This window comes from Tarenaya hassleriana, unplaced genomic scaffold (assembly GCF_000463585.1).
Source record: "Tarenaya hassleriana unplaced genomic scaffold, ASM46358v1 Cleome89, whole genome shotgun sequence".
Lineage (NCBI taxonomy): Eukaryota > Viridiplantae > Streptophyta > Magnoliopsida > Brassicales > Cleomaceae > Tarenaya > Tarenaya hassleriana.
Window position 1 is genome coordinate 369,798 of NW_010971298.1, and position 17,995 is coordinate 387,792.

Here is a 17,995-nt window from a genome sequence, read left to right on the forward strand (position 1 = left end):
AAATAAGATTAGAAAACCCTAAAAACGAATATTTGGAAATTTTCCGGACCAACGCACTGAAAACTCCTTTTCGTGCTCGTTTCGGTCAAATCTCGTTTCCATTCTTCGTATTCTTCACGTATAAGTCCATCCCTATTGGTGTGTGACCCTGTAGGCCCATTCTAAGTGGTAGTGACTTTAGGAACCTTTCCCGAACCACAAGTCATGGTTAGCCTCTAGCAAGACGCCATGACCACCCACGTTGAATTGAGTTAATCTAACCAAGGCAATAACAGCTCGAGTTCTGATCCTTTATCTCACGATATCATGTGTTGAACAAGGGCATGGTTTGAGCCACCCTTCAAGTTCAACTGCTTTCTCGTCTTGGCAAATCGACTAGTAAAATAGATGCAACTTCATCTATAGCGTGGCCACGCGTTTTCATAGTCCGACTTCCACGAGAGGGCCCAGCGATATCTCTCCTGTTAAGGAGGTGACAAGTCCCATATTGCATGTCTACTATCTTCATATGATTCGTGAACGTATCTGATCAACGCCGTTATAATCATCCGGTTAAAGACGACGTTTGACGCAGTCAAGACACGTCACTCCTCATATCAGATACTCTAGACATCTCAGGTATGAGGATCCATAAATGAACCGCTGTATGAGATTCAAGTCATGACTCTGTCCATGTGACAATCTCATGCGGGTCATCCAGTCACTCGTTCACAACGAGTACCCATGATTGTGATCTACATCCAACGCGTTGATCACACCTCATACTAGTCTTCATTCAACATTGTTCCCACAATGATGACTGACTAGGGAGTTTAGAATCATTCTCTAATGATTCAAGGATGCCGAAATACAACAAACATGCTAATCGTATAACGGATAAATAATGCATTCATAAATCAATGAATCAATACAAAGTAAAATGTCATATCATGGATCATCCTAGAGCATTTCAACCAACAGTTACTATTTCACCATCGTTTCTTTTTCTTTTTTTTTCTTCAGTTTTTTTTTTCAAAATTTAACACAAGGGTTTTTGGTCTTTTCATAAATATTTAAGAGTTTTTATTCTTTTACCATGTTGAAAAGTGTTTTTTGTTTAATTTTTTGTTTCGAGGGTAGCATCAGATGTCCAAATAACAGTCAAATGGTATATCAACTATTTTCCCTTTTTGGACACTCCTAGGTTTTTGTTTAAAAAGTATTTTTAAAAACTTATCAAAGTTGTTGACATTCTCTCATCGAAAAAATACACCATTTGCTAATCTCGACACTTCAAAAAAAAATTCTAATTTAGTTTGATAATATAAATTATAAACTCAAAAAATATATATTATATTTAACTTCAAAACTAATAATAATATTATTTAAAATCTGTATATATTTTATCTAGCACGTGGGTTTTGTAAATAAAAAAATCATTGATTTTATATAAAAATAAATATAAAATCTATTTATAATACATTTTTAAAAAATTTGCAACATTTCTTTATCCTAGAATTTTCAAAAAAAAATCAGAATATAAATTATAAAATCAAAAATAAAATATATTATATTTAATTTTAAAACTAATAATATACTTTTTAAAATATGATCGTATTTTTAATCCACTGATACGTGTGTATATGTATATAGATATTTTTATATGCCAGATTGTTTTTAAAATATTTATCATGATAATGATCCATTATATGTATTCTGTCTCTAGAATATTTGAAATCAATTAAAAGACGTTACAACTATGATTCTATATTATTACCCATAAAATATAGATAAAGAAACTTTTCGCAATTTGTGTTTAATAAAAATACAATATCACTATCTTGAAACTTAAAAAAAAATTATTTAAAGTGAATTATAAATCAAAAACAAAATATATTATATTTGACCAAATAAATAGTAAATTTAAAATTAATAATAAATTATTTTAAAATTCATAGATATTTGTAGTCCGTGCCCGCATATTATTATCTAGTATTATAAAGTATATTTTAGATAGAAAATTACATAATTATATTTGTTTTTACATTTTATGATTAAATCTTTTTTTGATGTAATTTGGGTGTATTAATCAAAAAATTTGTGGTACATAGTCCAGGATTTAATCCACATTTACAGCATTCGCCAAGTTAACCTATCAAAGGAAAATAGCTTTTACAACAGATTTAATATAACTTACATGTCAACTTCTCACCATAACTAATGAGTACCAGTTTTGCAACAACGTATTGTTGGCACTTTCTCTGACCTGTTACAGTGACAGGAGGGCTGATCTAATTGACCGGTCTATCTTCACTCGCAAAGCTTGAGCAGTGGTAACGGAGTTACTGAAAATCCGGGAGTTTCTCTCCTTCCAAATTTCATACACGGCATTTTGGATGAGAATCTTGGTCAGTATTCTTCTTTTCCGGTCATCAGACCGCGGTATCGTTGCTACCCAAGTCCTACAACTTGGTAAGTCGTCGGGAGGTTGTTGCCAAATCTGCTCGGCCAACACTTTCCAGATCTCTGAACTGAAGGGGCATCGAAAAAACAGGTGGTAGTGAGATTCTTCCTCCTGATTAAAAAGTACACAACTTGAGTTATGAATCAGATTCCAGCGGAACAATCGATCCCGGGTTGGCAGCCGCCCATGTTCAACCATCCAATGCACAAAAGCGTACCTTGGCGTCGCTTGTTTGAACCAAACCATATGAGCCCATTCGACTTTAGAGAACACTTCACGCATAAGTTTCCAGGTTTTGGGAGCTGAAAAGTGCTGTGAATACACATTTTCAGCAGCCATCCACTCATATTCATCTGCTCCTGCATTCTGATCCGGTACCTGTAAGTCCAATAATTTAACGTAGAGATCCTGAATCCTTTGAGATCTAGCACCAGGTAGCAGCCAACTTCCATTTGAGATAGCGTCACAAACTCTCCCATTCAGCGGAATTCTAAGTAGTCTTGGTCCCTCCTCACCGATGTAGCAAAGAAGATCACCAAGGCCGCTCCAGTTATCATACCAAAATAGAGCAATACTTCCATCTCCAATCTTACATTTGAGAAATTTTTTGACCAAGTCCTTCATTTGCAACAACTTTCGGATATCATGACTGTCTCGGATTTGGCTTTGTGCTCCAATATGATCCTCTCCTATTTGAATATCCATTGCACTCAATGGTTATTCTCAAAAATAAAAATAATGATTAATTAATGTTGTAATAATCTTTTGATAAACAGGGAGTTTTAAACATATAATATTTTTATGTATTTTTTTAATTAATATACTATTTGAATATTCGTGTTATACGCGATTTATTATTATTTATAATAAATATAAAAAAATTTATTGATATAAATATTATAAAAAATGATATCAAATTTTTGTTTAATATAGAAAAAATATATTAGTAAAATTTTATTATTATAAAATTATCATTAGTCATATTATTTGTACGTCAAAGAATATGTGTTGTTAGGTTTATTATTATCGATTTTTTCCAATCTCTAAAAAAATTAGTTATAACATAATAATAATAATAATAATAATAATAATAATAATAATAATAATAATATTTTTAAATATTATAGTTACGATTTATTTTGATAATGAGTTAGCATCTATGATATAAAATATTTATTATTTGTTATATTTTTATAATTTTTATTTATGTGAATATAATAAAAATTGATATAGATTATTTATTTGATATATATATATATATATATAATTATATCTAACAACACCATTCATTCACAAATTTTGTCATTGTATTGCGATCAAAACTTCTATAACATGTACAACATAAGTATATGTTATTTTAATTTTTTACAATTTGTAAATATTGTAAATCTTACTTTTTATTTTTCGGTGTCAAATCATGATATACAATGTATATAATTTTTTTTTGATAATATTACAAACGGTGATATTAGTCTTTTGAACAGTACTATTTTCTTTAAAATAAATATTAAATTGATTATTAAAAAATATATATTAAATTATTATCTGTTAATTTGTTTCTATATTTAGAAAAAATTTAAAATCACTAATAAAAAAATATATTTTTCATATTTATTATTTTAAATATTTTTTCTAGGTTCTGAAATAGTTTGGTTACTTGGCAAAAAGTTTTTACACGTGGCAAGAAAAATGTTTTGATTACGTAAATAAACATGCCAAGTCAGATTTTATAAACGTCTTTTAATGTCGTTTCTTTTTGGATATTGTTTTGGAACAAATTTTCAATTTGGAGAATATATTTGATAAATTTTTAATTGAGAATTTTTATGGCACATTTTAAAAAAATTGGAAATTTTAAAGAAATTTTTTTTCTTTTAAAATAAAAAACTCGAACCGGCTCTGGAGAGTGGCCGGCCATGTCACCTCTTCTCTTTATAAGGATTTGTCCTCTGTGCAAACTCTCCCCAAATTCGTCATAAAACCTAATTTCGCCGCCCCAGTTTTGAATCTAGTCTCTCTTTTTTTATGCATTTCGATCCTCTGCAACGGAGATTCATTCAATTCGAGGACGTGAATCAATGCAGGGACCTGCTGATTACCCTCCGATGATCGGAAACCGCCGTGTCGAGATCCGATCCGTTTGGGCACATAATTTCGAGCCCGAATTCAGGATCTTACGATCGATTTCGCGTCAATACCCTGTGATCGCCATGGATACTGAGTTTCCAGGTATCGTTTTTCGTTCTGGCGGTTCAGAACCGTATCTCCGGTACCGTGATCCGGTGAAGCATTACTCGACCCTGAAATTGAACGTTGATCGTCTGAAGCTGATACAAATCGGGATCTCATTGTCGGACGAAGATGGTAATTTGCCGGATCTTGGAACGGAGTATTCGTATATCTGGGAATTCAACTTCAAAGATTTCGATGTTTCGAAAGACTCGCATGCCTCTGACTCTATTGAGTTGTTGCGGCGACAAGGAATCGACTTTGAGAAGAATCTGCGTATGGGGATCGATTCGGTGAGTTTTGCGGAGCTGATGATGTCGACGGGTCTTGTTCTGAACGGTAACACGACTTGGGTCACGTTTCATTGCGCATACGATTTCGGGTACTTGGTTAAGTGCCTAACCCAACGGCCACTTCCTGACCGTCTCGAGGAATTCTTGCATTTGGTGAGAGTTTTCTTCGGGGAGCAAATTTACGACGTGAAACATCTCATGCGGTATTGCCAAGGCCTTTACGGTGGTTTAGACCACCTAGGCAAGTGTCTTGGGGTGGAAAGAATCGTCGGAAACAGCCACCAAGCCGGTTCGGATAGTTTACTTACATTGCACACTTTCCGAAAGATAAGGGAAGTGTATTTTGGCACATTCAATCCGGTTGAGAAGTATGCAAATATGTTGTCCGGATTAGAGCTCTGTTGATGATGCAAGAAAAGTTTTTGTTTTCCTGAAGACGTAGATTTCTATGGTTGCCCTGGGTAGATGATCTTTCTGTACACAGTTTGGGGGTTATCAATAAGATAAATTCGTTTAAATTTCAATCCCTTTCTCCAATTGCGATACTAGATTCATTCTTTCTCTTTTAAAAGATCTCAGTTCTTTGCACCATTCATCGTTTTGAGTTCTTTTAGAATTGTTGTTCAACCTGAGGAATAATGTAGATAGTAGGATACAAAGGGATATAGAGAAGGAAATTTGCCCCTGCAAAGAGTTTCCTCAGTTATAAACAGATTGAAGGATTATATGCATTAGTTGTTGCCTTCAGTTTTCAAATACCCGATGGTGTAGACCTCGTATATATTATCCATGTGCAACACTGGTGGAATGTGCTTCACATCTGGAAATCTAACTTGTTCCACAATGGTTTTCCTTATCCTCTTTAGTGGAATTGGGACATGCATTAAGGAGACTCGGTGGTGTATTTTTTTTGTCCAGTGTTTCTGTAGGTTGATCAGGGGATTATAAAGAGTGAGGCCATGCCGTAGACGGAGATGTTCCTAATGAATTGCCTGGAGAACTTCGTGAGTACTTTTTTTCAAGCCATGAACTTCGTGAGTACCTTATGAATCGTGTTCAGTGTAGGATTCAATTCAAGGAGAGGATACTGGATATGGGTGGTAATATTTTAGACCATGTGAAATTTGTCCGTGCAATGAGACTCTTACTTTGAGTTGTAGATGTTATCAACTGGTGGAATAGCTATATGCGTTAGTTGTTGCTTTGAGTATTCACATATCTGAACAGTTTAGACCTCATACATCTTTGAGCGCAAATGGAGAAATGTTGCTCTTCTCGTAATTTTAGTGGTTTCAGTGTAGTTTTCTTGATCTCTGTTGTGAAAGTTGGACATGTAAGTAGGAAACTTGGTTAGTGTATTCCTGTCTCTCGTGTTTCTGATAAGTGCTACAGTGTCAAAGGCAGGAGACGTTCGGAAAGAGCTGAAGAGGCAAGGGAAAGTTCAGAGGAAGGGAGCTGATTCAAGTGGCGGGTTCTACTGGCCAAGGTACGCAGCTAGTGTGATGTTTGTTTGTATAGTTAGCATATATGTGTGTTTGCTGTTTGTATGGTTTGTGGTTGTTAGCTGAAGTAGTTACATATGTGTCAGTAGTTAGCCAAAACAGTTAGGATGAGATTGTACAAATATGTAATAGCAGGGGATTGAGAAGGGTTATGCATTTTCTGATTGAGAAGTTGTACGGGGATGAGAATAGGAGCCTCTCAATACTCAAAGCTATCCGAGTTGTACCTGTTTTGGTGATCAATAAAGCTGCCTAGCGCTTTCCTCTGTAGCTGATTGAAGAGCCAAATCCTATCAGTTTACTTTTACTTGGAGTTTTTCTACTTCTCAGGATGAAATGAGGTTAAAACGTAGCGGTCGTGTGTGATGAGGAAGAGGAAAACAGGAAAAGAGTCAAATCTTGTTTATGAATCCATCGTTTCAGAGAGTTGTTGCCCAAGGACACACCATACCCAGAAGTTGCATCTGTCGGCAATTGCAATTTGTCAAGAACGGCAAGCGAGAGGAAGTTATGGGTAGCTCCACAATCTATCAAAACTACGACTTTCTGTTCCCCTATTGATCCTTGCACCTTCAATGTTTTTGGTGAAGTAATGCCCACAATCGAATTCAGAGAGAGTTCTGCAACCTCCTTCGCTTCTGGCTGAGCTTCCCTAACCTCACCAGAATCGTCATCTTCATCGTCAGGGAGAAGAAACTCCCCCTCCTCTTTCACCAAAATCACTTGTAGTTCACGATTCTTACAGCGATGCCCAAAAGAATATTTCTCATCACAGCGAAAACAGAGCCCCTTACGTCTCTTCTCGCCAAGCTCCGCATCATAGATACGGCGGACTCCAGATTTCATAGCCGAATCGGCTGTGTTTTCGCCAATCGGCGACGAGCTCTCAACATGACGGCCCAACGAACTGCGATTCTGCCAACCCCCATTCCCCGTAGGAAGAGACACGGTGCGAAAATTATGACCTGACCCCGATTTTGGAACTCTATTGTCCCACTGTCGAACCCCAGTCGAACCAACACAGAGGGTTATGTTCCAGATGTAGAACTAGATCAATGGCATGCTCAATTCCTTGAGGCTTAAAGGCCTCCACCATATTACGCAGATTGGGCTTAAGCCCATTTTTGAAAGCACTTTCTAGAACATCATCTGATACGACATTCAACTGAGAAAGCAATTCTTCAAAAATTTGCAAGTACTCCAGCACAGATCGATGTTGTTTCATGGTGAACAGACGATCACTAGGCTTTCCTACCACCTTCGCATCGAAACGGGCCAACATGCGAGCTTGCAGATCCGGCCATCCTCAGAACGGCCGCCGACGGTGCCAGTTGAATCTTCTCATGTTCATCGACTCTCCCCATAGCAAAATAGCGTTCGGCTTGAGCAACCCAATCAGCAACGAAAACACCTTCAAAGACAGGCATCTCTATCTTCTTCAATGCTAACTCCGAACCAGCCATGAACAGAGCACAATCGGGTGTCGGTGCTACGTCTCCCAACACCGGTTCAGCCATCGCAACCGGGGACTGCGGCGGTGGACTCATCTGATCATCCATCGGAGCTTTTCCCAATCGTACGAAGGGCTGATCACACGTCGACAGACCAGCTGAAGCCATCGGATCTGGAGTTGCCTTTGAAGGTCCAACCCCTTGATCAAGCATGGAACACAGTTTCTCCAGTATTTCCCTCATTGCTGGAATTTGGCTGCACTCCTTCTGCAAGTTAGTCACAGAACCCTGCAGATCTCCCAGAGAATCAGCAAACTCACCCAACCTAGTATGCATCGTCTCCTCCAACTGCTCAAACCTGTGATCTTTTTGATCTTTTGGCGGCATTCTGGATCTGACGCTCTGATACCAATTTGGTAGAGTATTGTAATCAAATAAGATTCAGAATTGTATTTCCATCCACTGAAATACAATGTCCAGAGCTATTCGAGAGGCTCAACTCTCCCAAACCAAATCTATTATCAAAATAATCGATAACCCCAAATCCCCCAACCCTAACGTAGCTATATATGATTCTCTTAACAACCTACTGATGAGGTGGCATAAAAACCTTAATGTGGATACAAATAAAATCATAACAACTCTCAGCTGCCACCGTACTTCATTCCGCTCCTCTTCCTCCTGAGTTTTTGTGTTCTTCCTTCTGATGATCCTCTTGTTGACCACTTGTATGCCTTTCGACATGTCCTCGCTTGTTCCTTCTTCTGTAAATCCGGAAAGGTCTATCATCTTCCTCCTCGGCTGTATACGAGGGCCTTCTTGAACCCATATTTCTTTTAGCCAGAGCTCTCAACCTGTGCCCCACACTAGCACCTTGGCCCAAACAAATCTGCACCATAACTTTTTAAACCAGCCAGGGGTGCAGTTGCAGTCTTAGAAGCTGCACCCACGACTGATATAAATGCATTGTTGTCCCTGTCAATATGTTCCACGAACAATCGGTGACTGACCCATAGAAACTTCCTTTTCTATTGCGATTTTTCTAGTTCGTCACGATTCTTCATCATCGCGCCCAGTTTCATCAGCGATGAGAACATCATGAGCACACTGTTTTATCAAACACGTTCATCACATATATTTATGGCATCTTCTGCCACCATGTTCTAACGTTTTTTAACTAGGTTTGGATTGAGTTTAGATTGTCCTTATCTATTGAGACTATTTATAGGTTTAATTTGCATGGTGTTAAGGGGTTTTCGAGATTTTCATCGATTATCATTTCTTACCTTTTAGAGAACTTTCGATCTAGGATTGTATCATCCGATACTAGATTTCGGTTCTCATTTTTTTTGGATGAAAATGTGAATTATATTATATATAATAATTTACAAAACGGTAATCTTCCGAAAATCTACAAAAAAACCATGGCAAATGGTATACAAAAATCCCGACAAAGGGAATAACATACAAAAGATTATTTGTGAAATATTAAGAAGATCTCTCGAGGTAATACCAATCTTGTAGAGGCGATGATACGGAACTTCGGCTCCGGATGACTTCATGGAGAAGGATGTTTCTTACAGCTTTATTAATCTTTGTACCGAGGATTGATGGCGGCTTAGCAAGGTTTCGGAATAGGCGATTATTCTGTTCTTTCCAAATTGCTTCCACAACATTTTGGAGTAGAATCCGTGCATGCAGGGAACGACACCGACCATGATCATGCTCGAGATTAAGGATCCAAGAGATACAATCAGTCAAGCTATCAGGTGGATTTGCCCAGATTCTGCCCCGCAAGAGAAGCCCACACCGATAAGCTATAATCACAGCAAAAGAAGAGATGATGATGTGATTCATCTCGGGTTTGACATAATAAACATGTAACATCTTGTGCGATTTCCCATCCCACCAACCGATCTTTAGTTGGAAGCCTTCCTAAGATAGCCTTCCAAAGTATAAATGTCAATCGAGGAACTGAGAGTTTAAACCACACAATCTGATACTAATCAACCAACTGACCTGGTGTTCGGATGAGCTTCCATGTTTTCCCAGATTTCGGTTCTCTTGCTAGTGATTTGAAACTAGAACTTACTGTTCCAGTTTTCTCCATTCGGGACCTATCTTTTACTCTCTTTTTTTGTTAAGTTTTTTTTTATATATTAAAGTTTCAGTAAACGCCTATTATCTTTGACTATTTTTAATTCATTTTTTGTTGCTGTGTTTATAGGGTTTGCAGAATTAATAAAAAAAAAGTCGCAGAATAAAAAAAGAAGAAAAGAAAGCTGATCAAAGATAAAATTATTATACTAACAAGAATTGTGATAATAACTAAATGATTTTATAATTGATGATTATTCTTTCTCTATACTCATATCCTAAACCACACGGTTCGTGAATCGTGACATCTCATGTGCATAAAAACCCATTTACTGCAACCGATCATTAATTTGATATTATTGAGAGGCTAACCGCTGAATTATGATTATACATTGATACCGATAAGTAATGAATTAGAAAATAGATATGTGGGGTCCATTTATTGATCATCGAACCGTAAGGTACGGATTTTTTGTTAATCAGAAACGGATATACTTATCGGTGGTTCATCTACACATTCTTACCTTTGTAAGAATGAAATGACGGTATTTTTCTTGGGAGATTACGTTGAAAATTATTCTAAAGATCGAAAATGTGATCATGAACATAAGTTATCTGAATTTTGATCATATGACTCTTCCCCTCTACAGTCAGTTTTTGTTCTCCCTAAAATTTCATAACATTTTTTTTCTTAAATCATTCCATATTTATATCTCATGCGCATTCAGTGCTAAAAATGTTCAATATGATCTATATGAGAGTACACGTGTACGTTTCTTTTCAACCCGTTTTGTATTGAAAACTAGTTTTTTGGTTCAAGAAACCAAAAAAGACCAAATTGATTTGACCTCATTGGATGAGTAGTGATAGTGTGTATGTTGTTGTTTGGGAGTATTCTTACAAAAGAATAAGATTTTTTTTTTTTGTATTTTGGGAGTTATGCCTCGTGAAAGAATGGTCCCAAAAAAATGTAGTTGATAAGGTTGGACCTACAAGTAGTGTAGATGAAAGTGATAATCCTACATTGTATATTTTCATTTTTCACATTTATAATTACACATCACATGAAGAATATGGAGAAACCCAAGATTAGTTGGTTCAACTAGTAGAAGATTGAGTAAAACTCTTCCTAATCCAAATTTGAGTCTCCATTTGGAAAGAATTATTTATCTATACTTTCTCGATTTTTTTTCGAGATATAATTAGATCGTAAGTTTGATAAAATTCTGAATTATAAAAAAATATGCAAGAACAATATCTTTGTATTAGTGACACAACACAACAATATATCACTATTTCGTCACGTCACAAACGAAATCATGGACCCATAAAAATTGCCCAAATTTTTGTACCATAAAAGTTTGCAAATTTTCACCAATTATTTTTTGAAGTGTCAAGTTGCTACACAACAAGTGTTTTTGTTTGTGCATCATGGGACATGTGGGGATAGATTCTGTATTTGTAGATATATTTTCATCGTATCTGAATGGTTTATACCATTTTTTTTTAATAAATGTGAGAACCCCAACTGCAACTCTTTGAACACATTGGTTGGGTAAACCCCTTTCTACGTACACGAGTCTGAGATATATACGTAGTATGTGAATTAACCGTAATTAACGATCGATAGATGAATGAGTAAAGAGTCGAACCTGCAATCATTCAATTGAAAAGCAAAATCTTTGCCAACTCTCTTGAGGTTTCCCTCTATACCATTTTTGTATATTGAACTATATATATATATATAAGTTTTAATGCAAATTGGTCCAAATCAAAGAAATGAAAGGTGTTAGGTTTTTGCAACACATAATTTTATATTGACAAAAAACAGTAGTAAAAGACCAAATTGATAGGTTGTTGGGTATTATTTACTATAATTGGGTTTTAGTTCCATTATATGAGTATGTTACAAAATAAAGAGAATATAATACCAAAACTGTTATTAATACAGTTGGAATTAAGGTTCGCATCATATACTTAAGAATAATTTTTTTTATTGAAACCAATATCATCATGTTTTTATTAAGAATCAATATTCAATAAATGTTGATTAAGTAAATGAATGTGATCCATTCGGCAATAGAATAATTTGGTTTAGTAAATGCTGAAATAACCATGGATATTTTTATTTGAATACATAAAAATAAAACATCTTATTCAAATAAAATTCCATTCAAAAGACTAGGGGTGTAAAACGGGTTGGTCCGGTCCAGTCCATCACGGCTCGTTTCGATCTGGGAAAATTTTAGTCCAATGCAGCCCAATCCGTTTTTTAGCGAGTCAAAAATATATTAGTCCAACCCATATCGTTTTAGCCCGCAAACCAAATATATAAACTTTAAAAATAAAATTTTAATACTAAAAAATATTTAAAACTAATTCTAATATTTAACAATATTTAAAATATTTAAAATATAATAAAAAATAAAATTTTAAACAAAAACAAACTAAATATGTAATAAAAATATAATTTATATATAAAAATATTTTAAAATATATAAAAATATTAAAATTAAAAAACTATTTTTTTTCCTGACCCGCGAGTCAGCCCGACTCGTGACGAGCTGACTCGCCATGAACCCGACTCCTGCTGGTTCATTTGGCCCGGTTTTTTCTGGGTTCAAATATTTTGAGTCCGGATCGAAAAAATATGGGTCGGCTCGTGAGCCACCCCGGCAATCCGTGGTTCCTTTTATCCCCTACAAAAGGCGAAGTATGCTGGAATTTTTATAGAAAATAAAATTTTGGTTAATAAAATCGAATGGATCCATACATGAATCGATATAAAACTTGAATGAATATATATATATATTACAAAAGACTCATTGCATTCCTATGGCAAGACTCCAATCAAAATGTACATTAGCAATCAGTTCACAAAATTTTTCACGGTCCTAAAAAAGGCACTTTTCAAAAATTAAAAATCATGAATCTAAGGATGATATTATCTAGTTTCTTTTTTTTTATCGTTTTAAATTTTGAACAATTTAGAAGAAAATGGTTATAGATTTTATTTTCTTGTCTAATGGACCACATTTACAGGGATCAGGATTTGGCGACAGTGATGGTCCCCTTTTTTTGCACCTCTCCAAGAAAATTAATATTTACTCAATGTAACTTTATTATGATTTCATTAATAAAATAATGATGTAACTACAAATTTATCAGAAATTTCAATTATAATCTTTATCAAACCGATAGTTATGTCGTTTGATTTCATGGTTATTGTGCCACTTATGTCATTCACAAAGAAAATATCTGTTTTCAAACAAACAATTTATTTGTCTCCACGGTTTGTTATTTTGAAGGTAAATCAGCAAATTTTTTTCCCAGTTTAAACCATGTATTATATTTTTATTATAAAAAATATGTACAATTACTTTATTCTAAAATATTCTCGTACTTTTAAATTTTTCTCAAAGATCCCTATATGGACAAACAAAAATACTACAAAACTTAGAAAATATTCAATCTTTCTCCATATCAATATCAATGCAACGTAAGATTAAAAATAAATAATGAATAAAAAAAGAAAAATTTCCATTAAAAACTATTTTTTTCGTAATTTAATCCAATTAAATTTTTTATTTGTTATATCCAACAATAAAATATTTATACTTCTTAAAAAATAACATATAACCCCTAAACGCAAAATTAACTATTCAATGATGTTATAATAATAATTTTATCATACTCACATGATATTTTATCAATCATCGAAAATTTAATAATATTAAATAATAAAAATATTAAAATGATAATAATATTAATAAAAATAAAATAAAACAAAGGTTTTTTTTCGATAAAAAAAATCAACTTTTAAATAATATGATATAAAACAATTTATAAACTAAACTACAAGTTAGATTTTACAAAAATACTTTAACATTATTGATATTGATTTAAAAAGCGGTATTACATTCAGTTTTCAATATTTATTTTCTCAAACGAGAAAACATGTGTTTTTTTTTTCTAATTTAAGGATTTAGCCCAAATTATGGTTCAATGAATATTATCTATGCCAAGGGTTTTTGTATATAATATTTGTCGAAATTTAAAGAATGTAAACAATATCCATCAAATAATGTTTGCAAACATCGTTTGTTAAATTATATTTATACTCTTTTATAACAAGATTAAACGTAACATCTTGATTATCTACGCATATTAGTTAGGAGTTTCTATTATAACCACACAAAAAACTTTTTTCCCTTTAAATTCATCTAGAAAATGTCATACTGTGGCCTGTCGGTTTATGCATATTATCCTATAAATGTCATCTTCCCTAATTTAAGTTAGGAAATGAATTTTGATGAAAGTAAGGTCTTACAATGTGATTCTTTAGGCTGTGTGCAAGTACATAAGAAGGTTAGTCGGGTCCAAAGAATTTGGATATTCCCGTTATCCATATATATATGTATATATATTGTTAGTTTACGTGTTCTATTGTCACAAAACAAAAATAAGATAATTTTTTGCATTCCACTTTGCTCGTCATTTAGGTACACTCTCAAATAAAATGGATTAGACAGACAGAATTCAGGTCGGCCCGACCCGTTCAATTCCTTCGTTGTAAAATAATTTTTTTTGGAAAAAAAAAACGAGCTTTCGGATAGAGCCAAAGTCCGATTTGTCCATAACCTGAAAGCCTAAATTTTTTTGGGCCGAAATATTTAGGCCCAAAGCCCTATATGTTTTGGGTGGGTTCGGGTCAGGTTTTGGGTTGCGGACAAAAATTGACACCCTAATGACAAGTGCATTTACTCTATCCAGATATATTCTCTGTGTATTGGTTTCTAACTGTTTTTGAGTTTTTTCTTACACACATAGTGAGAGAGTGAGGAGGGATCAGTTGCTAAAGAAAAAAAGGGAATGAGAAGATCGTGGATCTTAGTGAGGGAGAGTCAGAGACGCAGGAAGAAAAAGACGAACAACATATGTCATCACTTGATAATTTTGATTAACCAGACTAGTTCTGTGATTAAGCTCTTAGTGAATGATTTCTCTGTTTGTTGAAGTAGACTTGACTAGTCTTGACCTTCTCTTCGTGACGTGTTGTCTTCTGTGGTTTTGTGTTTGTTGTGTTTACTTCCTGGTTGCATATTTGAATATTTTGTGAATGCTATGAATTGCAATTTTTTTTAATCTTGAATATGTTTAAGAAAAAAGTAAAAAAGGGGAGAATATTAGACACTCGAGATGTCGTTGATCTAGATCTAGAGTTTGAGAATCGGCAGTGATGATAATTATTCCAATCTCTGTCGTTATCCCAGATTTTCCGGTGAACCGAAATTTTTACTATTACAAACCGATTCTATTAAATCCAATTCTGCATACATAGCATAAAAGTCTTATGTGTCGTGACAATTCACGTGTCACGTAGCATTGTTCAACATATTATTTTGATAAAAATTATTATTAGGACGATTATGACACTTTTAAGTAAATTTAGAAATTATCGTATCTAATTTTTCAAGTTCGGAAATAAATAAGAACATTTATAAGTTCGGAAATTAGTTTTCCACCGAATTATAAGTTTAGAATTTTTCAAGAGTTTTTTCCTAAAAAAATGAAAGATTATTAAAGTTTCAAATATGGTATAAATTATGTTTGGAATTAATTTAGGAAGTCAACAGATTTCTTAACAACAACGTCATATATTTTGTTCGGTAGTTGGTTAGGTTGTTCAATTGGTTGTCTTATGTCTGAAGTTGTGGTATATACGTACACACATACACATACCCGTATCTATATAATCTTATATTTATGTAAATTAATGGGTGTGTGTATGAGACAGAGATGATATCTAAAAGAAAATATAATTCTTATCTTATGTCTAGTTTTCGATTAATGTGGTATTGGATTTGTCACCTAATTAAATTAGAGCTAATTATGGAATTAATTTTAGAGATAAGGTATTAATTTTTTTTTAATTTGCCTACCGCAGCTTTGGAAGAAGGTAGTCCTTTTGCAGACAATCTCAATAATGTCATGGATTAAATTAAAATTTAAAATTTCCACTAACTAAATGGTTACTGTATTTTTATTTTTTATTTTTTTTTGGTAAGGGCTGTATTTTTATTTTACTTCCCATATTCTATAAAAGATTATGACGCTTCACCACGTGCTATATGGCTCTAAGGACGAAAGGTTCAATCGTTTCCATACTCTATATACCATTGTCTAGCTAACTTTCAAATCCAACAACAACAACAACAATAACAATAACAATAACAATAATAATAATAATAATAATAATAATAATAATAATAATAATAATAAAATAATAATAATAATAATAATAATAATATAATAATAATAATAATAATAATAATAAATGCCATTGCTTCCATTATTTTATTAAGATAAAGGCACAAACACATCTAGTTAAAATATCTATTTAAGATTTTGAACTTTCTAGGGTAGAGAGTCGATTATCAACAAATAAGTGGTTTATAACCTTTTTAAACAAGAGAAAAAAAAACAAGATTCTAAAAATTTTCATCAATTAAAGGGTTTTAAATTTTTTGACGAATGAAAGAAATAAAGTAAAAAACCCAATCTAATTTAATAAATATAAAAGCAGCTCAACGGGAAAAAGGCACTTGAATAATATTAAATGAACCCCAACCAAACAACATTAAATTTGGAGCTAATAATTTAATACACCAAATAAAAAAAATCTCATTGTTTAATAAAATTAAATAAATTTTCGAAAAGACCCCACCAATCCCTCCATGTCCTCTTCCTCAAACCCTTAAATCTTCCAATCTCTCCTCAGCACTGCCCACGAAATCTCATTTTGAATCTATAGAAGAAAAAAAATCCAAACTCCAAAAAATCATAATTTTGTTGTCTCAATCTCTCAAAAACCAAATCCGAAACAAAATCACCAACAGAAAAGGGAGAGAGAAAATGAAACTTCCATTTCTTTACAAGAACATTTCTTCAACACCTAATTATTCCTCTTCTTGTTCTTCATCCTCGTCATCATCTTCTTCTTCTTCATGGCCATGGCCTTCTTGTCATCAAAACCCTAAAACCCTATCTTTCAGAAACACCGCTACCAGTAAAAACCCTAATCTCGTCAATGATGAAACCGAGCTCGCTCCCGCGACTTTTTCCTCCTCCGCCGCCGCATCAGAGCCTCCGGAGGAGCCAGAATCGATCGAAAATGTTATCGAGAGGCTAAAATCGTCCAAAAGACTCATCTTCGGGCGAAAAGGAGAATCGAACTCGATTCTTGAAGAAGCAAATAGACCAAGAAATGGTTTCATGCTTTTATCATTGGAATCAAATGACCCTTATGCAGATTTCAAGAGATCAATGGAAGAGATGGTTGAAACACACAAGCTGCATAAAGATTGGAAAAGTCTCGAGAAGCTTCTCTATTGGTTCTTAAGGGTCAATGCGAAAAGTAGCCATGGATATATCTTCGCTGCCTTCGTTGATTTGCTCGTTGGATTAGCCCTCAAGGGTCAAAACGACGTTGTTTCGAGCTCGACAGCTACAGACGCTGTTACTGTCACCGTTACTGAAACGAGTTCTACTTCATGTTCTTGTTCAAACGATGAAGGGAATCCGAATCACGCCGGGGAATCTCCGTTATCACCGTTGTCGTTCTATACAACGTCGTTTTCTTCGGATTCCGACGAGACTTCGTTGTCGCGTCCGGTGCCACGTGTCACAGATGAGATTAGTAGGGTTTATTGTTTATCGTCTTTGTTAGAAATGGAAGAGAAGATTAAAGACATTGATGTGGATGATTATGTTTCTTGTTGATTAAATCTTTTTTTTTTATCTCGTGTTATGTCCTTGTTTTTTTTTTTCGCTTTGATTTGATATTGGAAAATTGAAATTCTTCAAATATGCAGACAGGTGGTAACACTAATTACACCTGTTATCTTGTGCACGTGCCACATGCGCATATATATATATATATATATATATATATATATATATATAAAACATGTGTTTTTT

The 17,995-nt window shown here is 34.0% G+C and overlaps 4 protein-coding genes across 6 annotated transcripts; 2 read left to right on the top strand and 2 right to left on the bottom strand.

Moving 5' to 3' along the window:
- Positions 1 to 2,430: 2,430 nt before the first annotated feature.
- On the bottom strand, positions 2,431 to 3,148 carry LOC104803479. Its single transcript, XM_010527412.1, has 2 exons — positions 2,661 to 3,148; positions 2,431 to 2,554 (listed from the first exon to the last, which is right to left on the bottom strand). Exons 1-2 carry the CDS (start codon positions 3,146 to 3,148, stop codon positions 2,431 to 2,433), a joined length of 612 nt encoding a protein of 203 aa, XP_010525714.1.
- A 1,207-nt stretch (positions 3,149 to 4,355) lies between these two features.
- Positions 4,356 to 6,737, top strand: LOC104803473 (probable CCR4-associated factor 1 homolog 11). Of its 2 annotated transcripts, none has more exons than XM_010527403.1 (2): positions 4,356 to 5,999; positions 6,358 to 6,737. In XM_010527403.1, exon 1 carries the CDS (start codon positions 4,522 to 4,524, stop codon positions 5,368 to 5,370), a length of 849 nt encoding a protein of 282 aa, XP_010525705.1. In that variant the 5' UTR covers positions 4,356 to 4,521; the 3' UTR covers positions 5,371 to 5,999; positions 6,358 to 6,737. The 2 variants fall into 2 exon arrangements, with proteins under 2 accessions (XP_010525705.1, XP_010525704.1); XM_010527402.1 differs by having other exon boundaries at positions 4,356 to 5,969.
- Positions 6,738 to 6,829: 92 nt separating this feature from the next.
- LOC104803474 lies at positions 6,830 to 10,083 on the bottom strand. 2 transcript variants are annotated; one of them, XM_010527404.2, is made up of 2 exons: positions 9,938 to 10,083; positions 6,830 to 9,735 (listed from the first exon to the last, which is right to left on the bottom strand). In XM_010527404.2, the coding sequence occupies exon 2, from the start codon at positions 8,303 to 8,305 to the stop codon at positions 7,709 to 7,711; it is 597 nt and encodes a 198-aa protein (XP_010525706.1). In that variant the 5' UTR covers positions 8,306 to 9,735; positions 9,938 to 10,083; the 3' UTR covers positions 6,830 to 7,708. The 2 variants fall into 2 exon arrangements, with proteins under 2 accessions (XP_010525706.1, XP_010525707.1); XM_010527405.2 differs by having other exon boundaries at positions 6,830 to 9,863.
- A 6,718-nt stretch (positions 10,084 to 16,801) lies between these two features.
- LOC104803475 (transcription repressor OFP15-like) lies at positions 16,802 to 17,815 on the top strand. Its single transcript, XM_010527407.2, has one exon. It carries the CDS (start codon positions 16,931 to 16,933, stop codon positions 17,795 to 17,797), a length of 867 nt encoding a protein of 288 aa, XP_010525709.1. The 5' UTR covers positions 16,802 to 16,930; the 3' UTR covers positions 17,798 to 17,815.
- Positions 17,816 to 17,995: the final 180 nt, after the last annotated feature.